Source organism: Pongo abelii, chromosome 9, assembly GCF_028885655.2.
Source record: "Pongo abelii isolate AG06213 chromosome 9, NHGRI_mPonAbe1-v2.0_pri, whole genome shotgun sequence".
In the NCBI taxonomy this organism is placed as follows: domain Eukaryota; kingdom Metazoa; phylum Chordata; class Mammalia; order Primates; family Hominidae; genus Pongo; species Pongo abelii.
The window spans coordinates 13,684,414-13,693,346 of NC_071994.2; the positions used below are offsets into that span (position 1 = coordinate 13,684,414).

At 47.8% G+C, this 8,933-nt stretch overlaps 1 protein-coding gene across 2 annotated transcripts; it reads right to left on the reverse strand.

The window, feature by feature from the left end:
* Positions 1–1,769: 1,769 nt before the first annotated feature.
* Positions 1,770–8,553, reverse strand: TMEM216 (transmembrane protein 216). Of its 2 annotated transcripts, none has more exons than XM_009246275.4 (5): positions 8,273–8,553; positions 7,606–7,707; positions 6,962–7,054; positions 2,642–2,843; positions 1,770–2,355 (listed from the first exon to the last, which is right to left on the reverse strand). In XM_009246275.4, exons 1-5 carry the CDS (start codon positions 8,304–8,306, stop codon positions 2,340–2,342), a joined length of 447 nt encoding a protein of 148 aa, XP_009244550.2. In that variant the 5' UTR covers positions 8,307–8,553; the 3' UTR covers positions 1,770–2,339. The 2 variants fall into 2 exon arrangements, with proteins under 2 accessions (XP_009244550.2, XP_024111734.1); XM_024255966.3 differs by having other exon boundaries at positions 8,259–8,356.
* Positions 8,554–8,933: the final 380 nt, after the last annotated feature.

Below are 8,933 nucleotides of genomic sequence, written 5' to 3' on the forward strand. Positions count from 1 at the left end.
AGTGGGATTTGTGATTATCAGGGCAGTTCCTATTGAAGGTTTTGTTACTGTTTCGTGGCTGATTAGACCTGTCCACTCTGGTTTTTGGAGAGTCCCCAAGGGCAACTGGGAGGCAAGGGTACAGAAGGGGTAGGGAACAAGAAAAAGTATCAGTGCTTTGGACAGCAGAGCCCCTCAGGATAAGAATGAGCTTGAGCATAGAAAGTAAGAGTTAAAGCCAGCATAGAATGCTTAAAGTTACATTTTACTTTGAGTAAGAGCAGATAATCTAGGATTCATCTGAAAACAGAAGAGCCTCAAGGTTTTCTGAAGTGGATTCTGTCATGGCTCCTTGTGGCTTCTTGGAATTAAAAAACATGGCCACTACCAAGGAAATGAGGAATAATTTTAAAGATCCTTACTTGGAGAAAGAAAGTATACATTGATCTAGAGTGACAGTTCTCCAGCTTAAAAAAAAAAATTAACTTTTATGTTAATTCAAAATTTTATTTTTGAGACAGGGTCTCACTCCCGCACAGGCTGGAGTACAGTGGTACAAACATAGCTCACTGCAGTCTTGACCTCCTGGGCTCAAGCTATCCTCCTGCCACAGCCTCCTGAGTAGCTGGGACTACAGGTGTGCATCACCACACCTGGCTTGTTTTTAAATTTTTTTGTAGAGACAAGGTTCTCACCATATTACCTAGGCTGGTCACAAATTCCTGGACTCATGCAATCCTCCTGCTTCAGCCTCCCAAAATGTTGGGATCACAAGTGTAAGCCACTGTGCCAGGCCTCAAAATACTAAAATAAATGACCAAAAAAAAGAAAAAAAAACATCAGCTGGTTGCAGTGGCTCACACCTATAATCCTAGCACATTAGGAGGTAGAGGCGGGAGGATCACTTGAGCCCAGGAGTTACAGACCAGCCTGAGCAACACAGACCCCATCTCTACAATAAATACAAAAATTAGTGGGCTGGGCACGGTGGCTCACGCCTGTAATCCCAGCACTTTGGGAGGCCAGCAGGCAGACCACGAGGTCAGGAGTTTGAGACCAGCCTGGCCAGCATGGTGAAACCCCGTCTCTACTAAAAATACAAAAAAAAATTAGCCCGGCATGGTGGTGCACACCTGTATTCCCAGCTACTCGGGAGGCTGAGGCAGAAGAATCGCTTGAACCCAGGAGGTGGAGGTTGCAGTGAGCTGAGATCATGCCACTGTACTCCAATCTAGGTGACAGAGCAAGACTCTGTCTCAAAAAAAAAAAAAAAAAAAGCCAGGCATGGTGGTGTATGCCTGTAGTCCCAACTACTTGAGAGGCTGATGTGGGAGGATCACGTGAGCTAGGGAGGCAGAGGTTGCAGTGAGCCAAGATCATGCCACTGCACTGCAGCCTGGATGACAGACTGAGACACTGTCTCCAAAATTTAAAAAAAAAAAAAGTTAGTTTAGAATATGCTTCTTCCAGTTACACATGGCCCACTGGAAAAGAGCTAACAATTATCTGTAAGAGAAGTGAGACAAGATGCTGACTTTGGGGCAGAGTGAAGCAAATAAGCAGTCTTTTGCAAGATGAGAGACTTGAGGAAGATACAGAGGATGGCAGTGCATTTAGGGTTTAATTTAGGCTGCAGCTTGGGGAAGAAAATCAATGGTCATCACTGCCTTTTGTCCACACTGTATCACTAAACAAAGCTCCTGAGAACAAACCGCTGGGATAGTCATGACCCTCTCTTGGAGTGGATGAATTCTAGGGACAGGTGCCATAAGGAAAGGCTGCAACCCCCACAACAGAAAATACATATTTATTATAAAATAAAGTTAGTTTCATAAAGAGAGTAGAAAAATAACACTATGAGCTACTAAAAAAGTTCTGGAACTCAGTCTCCGAGGATTGGAGTGAGAGGCTTTCGCATCACTCTGGAAACCCACCAACATGAGGCTCTCCGTGCTCATGTGGGACAGGTATGGCACAGCTCATACAGGAAGCATGTGGCTCAGGTCCTGCTTGAAGCCCAAGGAGCCTAGATGGTCCACACGAGATGCTCTGGCCACGGTGATCAAGGAGGAGAACTTGAGGTCAGCAGGTGACTGGTTCTGAGAAGGGGCAGGATGGGAATAACCTTGCCCCTCCCTATACTGGAGTGTAGAAGAGTCTCTTGGGCTGATGGTCCTGGTTTAGAAGATGGTACCCACTGGCCTTATGCTGAGTTGCTTACCCAAATGTCTGTGCTGAAGAAAAGCCACACAGCCTTTCTCAGGACAGCTTGCCCCACCAATTCTCACTGGTATGGCTATAGTACCAGAAGCAATATGTGTGGTGTCAGCATGATGGGCTGCTGGCTGAAATTCTGTACTTCAAATCCTGTCCATACTGACGGCAGAAAGAAAGAAAATGTTAAAAGACCAGTGAATGAGAGCAGCTGGCCTCGACCGTTCTATATTCTAAGCCTCCTGTCCCCAAAGAATAAGGTGAGTATCTTCCCTGAGTGGGAAACGATCTACCTACCCTAAACAGGAAAGGCAGTCCCATAGCCACCCCTTCCTCCCTCTAGGAAAAAGTCTTCTAGATCCCTTAGGCTTCAGAAGAATACTGAACCCCTCCCTGGGATGGGAGCCCAACCCTCTAGTGATGAGAAATGGTCCCTCAGCAGCAGTACCTGGAGAAAGCGGCCAAGGTGAGCACCTCAAGTAAAAGCTCTGAGGCACAGAAGAAGAGCGAGATGCCGTTCATGATGGCTTCCAGGCGGAGTACGTAGGTCTGCAGCAGCAGGTAATAGGAGGCCATCATGGCAGATGGGAAGGTCAAGGCCACGCTAATACTGAGTGGCATCTTTCGCTGGCAGAGGTTTCCCTTTGTACCTGTCAGACACAGCCCATGGAGTCATCTCCAAATGGTCTGCTTTTCCTGGCCCAGGGGAAAGGCGTGGGAGATGTGATGGAATGGCAAGGCACAAAAAATGATCCTGAGTGGGGGTGTGCAGATTTATAAATGGGGTCCCACTGTACTAAAAGTTTGAGGCTTAGGAGAGTTATAAGATTAAAGTCACTTAATCCAGAGGTCCTGCTTCCAGTCTGGTTCCCACTCAAGGGACAATGGGATCTTTATTTGGGAAAAACAAAATTTTTAATTATAAAAATAATATATAATCATTTTAAAATTTTCAATGGCCGGGCGCAGTGGCTCACGCCTGTAATCCCAGCGCTTTGGGAGGCCAAGGCAGGTGGATCACAAGGTCCGGAGATCGAGACCATCCTGGCTAACATGGTGAAACTCCGTCTCTACTAAAAATACAAAAAAATTAGCCAGGTGTGGTGGTGGGCGCCTGTAGTCCCAGCTACTCGGGAGGCTGAGGCAGGAGAACGGTGTGAACCTGGGAGGTGGAGCTTGCAGTGAGCAGAGATCACGCCACTGCACTCCAGCCTGGGGAACAAAGCGAGACTCCATCTCAAAAAAAAAAAAAATTTCAACACAGAAAATAATTTTTGAGACTATAGAAAGTGAAAGGCCTCCATGTCCCTACACCTGAAGATTATTAGAGAATGATGTGTATTGTTTCAGATTTTTTATATGTATATATTCACATATTACTATTTATTATAAAAATAGAAGCATACTCTACATCCTGTTTTGCAACTTATTTTTCCCCCACAAACATTTTTCCACACACATAGCTACCTTAATTTTTTTTTTTTTTTTTTTTTAGATAGTGTTTAATTCTGTCACCCAGGCTGGAATGCAATTGCATCATCATAGCTCGCTGCAGCCTCGAACCCCTGGGCTGAAGGGATCTTCCCACTATAGGTACACGTCACTACGCCCAGCTAATTTTTTTTTTTTTTTTTTTGAGACGGAGTTTCTTGTCACCCAGGCTGGAGTGCAATGGAGCGATCTCGGCTCACTTCACCCTCCACCTCCCAGGTACAAGCGATTATCCTGCCTCAGCCTCCCAAGTAGCTAGGATTACAGGTGCCCGCCACCATGCCCAGCTGATTTTCGTATTTTTTAGTAGAGACAGGATTTCACCATGTTGGCCAGGCTGGTCACGAACTCCTGACCTCAGGCAATCCACTCGCCTCGGCCTCCCACAGTGCTAAGATTACAGGCGTGAGCCACTGCACCTGGCCTTAACTGTTCTTTTTTATTTTTTAATGTTTTTTAATTTTTTGAGACGGAGTCTAGCTCTCTCGCCAGGCTGGAGTGCAGTGGTGCGATCTCGGCTCAATGCAACTTCCGCCTCCCGTGCTCAAGTGATTCTCCTGCCTCACCCTCCCAAGTAGCTGGGATTACAGGCACGTGCCACCACACCCAGCTAATTTTTGTATTTTTAGTAGAGACGGGGTTTCATCATGTTGGCCAGGATGGTCTCGATCTCCTGAACTCGTGATCTGCCTGCCCCAGCCTCCCAAAGTGCTGGGATTACAGGCAATGAGCCACCATGCCCAACAACCGTTCTTTTTTAATGGTTATATAGAAGTCTGTTGAATCAGTGCCGTAACTTATTTAACAATCCCATATGGACAGATGTTTAGTTTGTTTATAGTGTTTTGATGTTACCAAATTTTTGGCAATAAACATTCTATCTTCGCATATCTGTGGAATTTTTTTTTTTAAATCTAGTTTTAGAAGTGAAATTGTTGGGGCTAAGAGTAAAATATTACACAGTAATAACTATTACCAAAGAGTTGTACTAAATTAAATTACCACAAAAGCGTATAACAACCTGTTCCCCACACCCTAATACTGGGTGTTATAAATCTTTCTTTGCCAGTCTGATGGGTAAAAAATGTTACTTTGTTTCAATTTGATTTTTATTAGCGAGTTTGAGCATCTTGTCAAGTTTTACTGGTTCTCTGTAATTATTTTTACATGAACTGCCTATTAATGTCCCTTACCAATTTTTTTTTTTTTTTTTTGAGTGTCACTTTGTCACCCAGGCTAGAGTGCAGTGGGCGATCTTGGCTCACTGCAACCTCCGTCTCCTGGGTTCAAGCGATTCTCCTGCCTCAGCCTCCCGAGTAGCCGGGATTACAGGTGCACGCCACCACACCCGGCTAATTTTTGTATTTTTAGTAGAGACGGCCACCATGTTGGCCAAGCTGGTCTCGAACTCTTCACCTCAAATGATCCACCCGCCTCAGCCTCCCAAAGTGCTGGGATTACAGGCGTGAGCCACTGCGCCCAGCCAATTTTTAAAGTTATTTTGTCTTTTCCTTAGTGATTTATGTGAGCCTTCTTTTATCCTTTCTTATATGTTGCAAGTAATTTTGTTCCTAACTTTGTGCTTTAACGTTGATTTCAGGGATGACATATTCTAACAAATAAGGGTTTTGCCCTGTATTTCTGGGGTTATAAAACTTGTCCTACAGGCCAGGCATGTTGGCTCATGCCTGTAATCCCAGCACCTTGGGGAGGCCAAGGCAGGAAGATTGCTTGAGGCCAGGAGTTTCAGACCAGCCTGGGCAACGAGGCAAGACACTGTCTCTACAAAAAACACAAAATTAGCCAGGCATGATGTCACACACCTGTGGTCCCAGCTACTCAGGAGGCTGAAGTTGGAGGACTGCTTGAGCTCAGGGCTTCAAGGCTACTGTGAGCTATGATCGTACCACTGTACTCTAGCCTAGGTGACAGAATGAGACCCTGTCTCAAATAAATAAATGTTTAAAAAACAAAATCTGGCCAGGTGTGATGGCTCACACCTATAATCCCAGCACTTTGGGAGGCCAAGGCGGGTGGATCATGAGGTCAGGAGATCGAGACCATCCTAGCCAACATGGTGAAACTCCATCTCTACTAAAAATACAAAAACTTGCTGGGCATGGTGGCAGGCGCCTGCAGTCCCAGCTACTCAGGAGGCTGAGGCAGGAGAATCGCTTGAACCCGGGAGGCGGAGGCTGCAGTGAGCCAAGATCGTGCCACTGCACTCCAGCCTGGGTGACACAGCGAGACTCTGTCTCCAAAAAAAAAAAAAAAAAAAAAAATCCGGCCGGGCGCGGTGGCTCACGCCTGTAATCCCAGCACTTTGGGAGGCCCAGGCGGGCGGATCACGAGGTCAGGAAATCGAGACCTTCCTGGCTAACACGGTGAAACTCCGTCTCTACCAAAAATAAAAAAAAATTAGCCAGGCATGGTGGTGGGCGCCTGTAATCCCAGCTACTCAGGAGGCTGAGGCAGGAGAATGGTGTGAACCCAGGAGGTGGAGCTTGCAGTAAGGCCAGATGGTGCCACTGCACTCCAGCCCGGGCGACAGGGCGAGACTCCATCTCTCAAAAAAAAAAAAAAAAAATCCGACCAGGTACAGTGGCCCACATTTGTAATCCCACCACGTTGGGAGGCCGACGCGGGCAGATCACAAAGTCAAGAGATCGAGACCATCCTGGCCAACATGGTGAAACCCCGTCTCTATTAAAAATACAAAAATTAGCTGGGAGCAGTGGTGCACGCCTGTAGTCCCAGCTACTCGGGAGGCTGAGGCAAGAGAATCGCTTGATCCCGGGAGGCAGAGGTTGCAGTGATCCGAGATCGTGCCATTGCACTCCAGCCTGGGGACACAGCGAGACTCTATCTCAAAAAAAAAAAAAAAAAAATCCTAGAGATCCTTATTCAGAGAATTGTTAGGGATCTTAGTACTGATCTGTGCAGGATACACTGCCTGCCCTGACATGGAGTTACAACTGAACCTATTCCCCTAAGAATACTAGTGAGAAGAACCAAGCACTCTTCTTGCAGTTAGGCAGCTGGGAAGGAATCATCTAATATCCCATTCTATTGCCCATCTCTAGCCTTACAGAGCAACAAACAGGTAAATCTTGACCCAATGTATGAAGCAGCAACTTGAAACTGCAGAGAGGGAGTAATGGGATATACAGATCCAGTCTCTGATAGTCAACCTAGGTTATGTACTTTTCTTGTTAATCAAGTTACAGATACCAGCTTGTCTCATAAAGACTGGAAGTATTCTCTGGATAACACTCACCAAAAAACAGGCGAATTACTTCAATTCCAAGATAAAGGAGGAGCATCACCACATCCAGTACTAGGTTAGCTGTTGGATATGGTAGCAGGACACCTGCCAATACAAAAGCCAGAGTTTGCAAACAGCATATAACAGCACCCACAAGAACTGCCACACACACGGGAAAAAAGAGGACATCAGCCTCAGCTTTCCATGAACTAGTTAGTGAGATGTGGGCATTATTACAGCTGCAGGATACATAAACTCACAATGCGACTCAGGCTCATTATCATGGTGTTTTACTCGTAACTCCAAAAGTCTCTGGGGACTCCACTCTCCAAAATGATTGGATGTACATGGGTACACAGGCCACTGAATAGTTTCTAAGGGTCACCAATGGGCTTACAGTGGAGCTCAGCAAAGAGCAGTGATGTGGGCAGAGTAAGAATGGAGAAGCCCACATTTCCCAAACACAAGAAATTCTTGCTGAGGGGCTGCCTATGGAATCATACTCAAAGAAGCCATCTGATGAGGAGGCCTGCCTTGCAGCGACAAAGAACTGCAGGGGGCAGAAAAGAGCGGAAAATAAGAAGGTTCTTGGTAGGAGTTGGCTTTGAGCTGAAGTGGGGAAGGGATGCTGTCGTCAAGCCCCAAGCCTTCCTTACCTTTATACAGAAATATGAAAAGTTCCAGCAGGAAATAGGTAGCATTATACCACCCGTTCAGAAAGAACAGGATTTCCAGCGGGGTGGAGGACAACCGTTTACCTGAAAAAGGAGCACAGAGAAGTGGGATGGGCCGGAAGGCAGCTCCTTCTCTGCTCGTATGGGTTGGTGTCTAACTCTGGGGAAACTAGACGCCGCAACTAATGGGACCGGCCACTCAGGGGCACTTCTGGTTGCTGAAAATGAGGGGGCGAGGGTACGGGGGTGGGAGTGGAGGGGGCTTCCCTCGTTTCCCAGGAATCACGGTGAAACTCGACTCTTCGGCTTCAGGAATAAAAGTCAAGAGGTAACTCGCAGCTGACAGACATCTCAAAGATCTCACTCTGTCATTATTTGGGAGGGGAAGTTGGGGCGCGGAGACCAACAGATTCGCACCTGAGCCAGCCTAGAAGTGGCCCAGCCAAGGATCTGCGTTTATTTGAGTCGCGCACCTTGAGACCTTCAGGCACCCAAGGTGGGCGGGACCACGGAAGCCGGCTTTGGACCAGGGAGGCGCGACGTCCCTAACGCTAGAGAATGGACGGTTTAGGTCAAGCTCTGGGACAGAGGTGGGAGGGAGGGACCGAAGGGAAAGGGACCAGCGACTCACACACCTCCGGAATCTCACCTCGCGGCGCCATCTTCAGTCCCCGTGGCAGCATACGCTGCCACAGCGGCTCCCGGAGCAGCGCGGTGCTGCCGGAAACAGGGACGGAGCGGCCTGGGTTTCCGGCCCCTCTGCCCGCCCGCAACACTCTGTGGTCACCCGGAGCGGAACGAGCTCGGGCCTGGCCGCAAATGGCCCTCGCTCGTATGTCTCCTCTCCAGACCTAAGGGATAACAGTGACCACCCACGACGCCGTCGTCTGCAGGACCTCGGGGGTGTGGGGGAGGACCTTGGAGGCTCTCGGGCTACCGGGCGTTGGGCGGAAGTGGCCAATTGTGATGGTGTTACCAGGAGATTGGCAAATAGGTCCTACTCCCACGATTCTCTTTTTTCAACGGAAGACAAGAAACGGTGTGAGCGACGGATCTCTGCAGATGCGGGGTGGAGTTAGCATTGGTCTTTTCTGCGGCCGATTTACCTACCAGGTAGAGACACGAGGGAAATAGAGCGTCCTTTCCAGGCACACACATAAATAAAATGAAACGAGTCACCACGCGATCCATAAAGTGGTGCAGTGGGAGCTGAGAGGACAAAGTGCTCCCAGGTGGAAATCTAAGTTTCCAAGAGACGGCCTGTGAGCTGGGCTTCGGATTTGCAGCGGTAAAAGTGTGTTGCTGGCAGG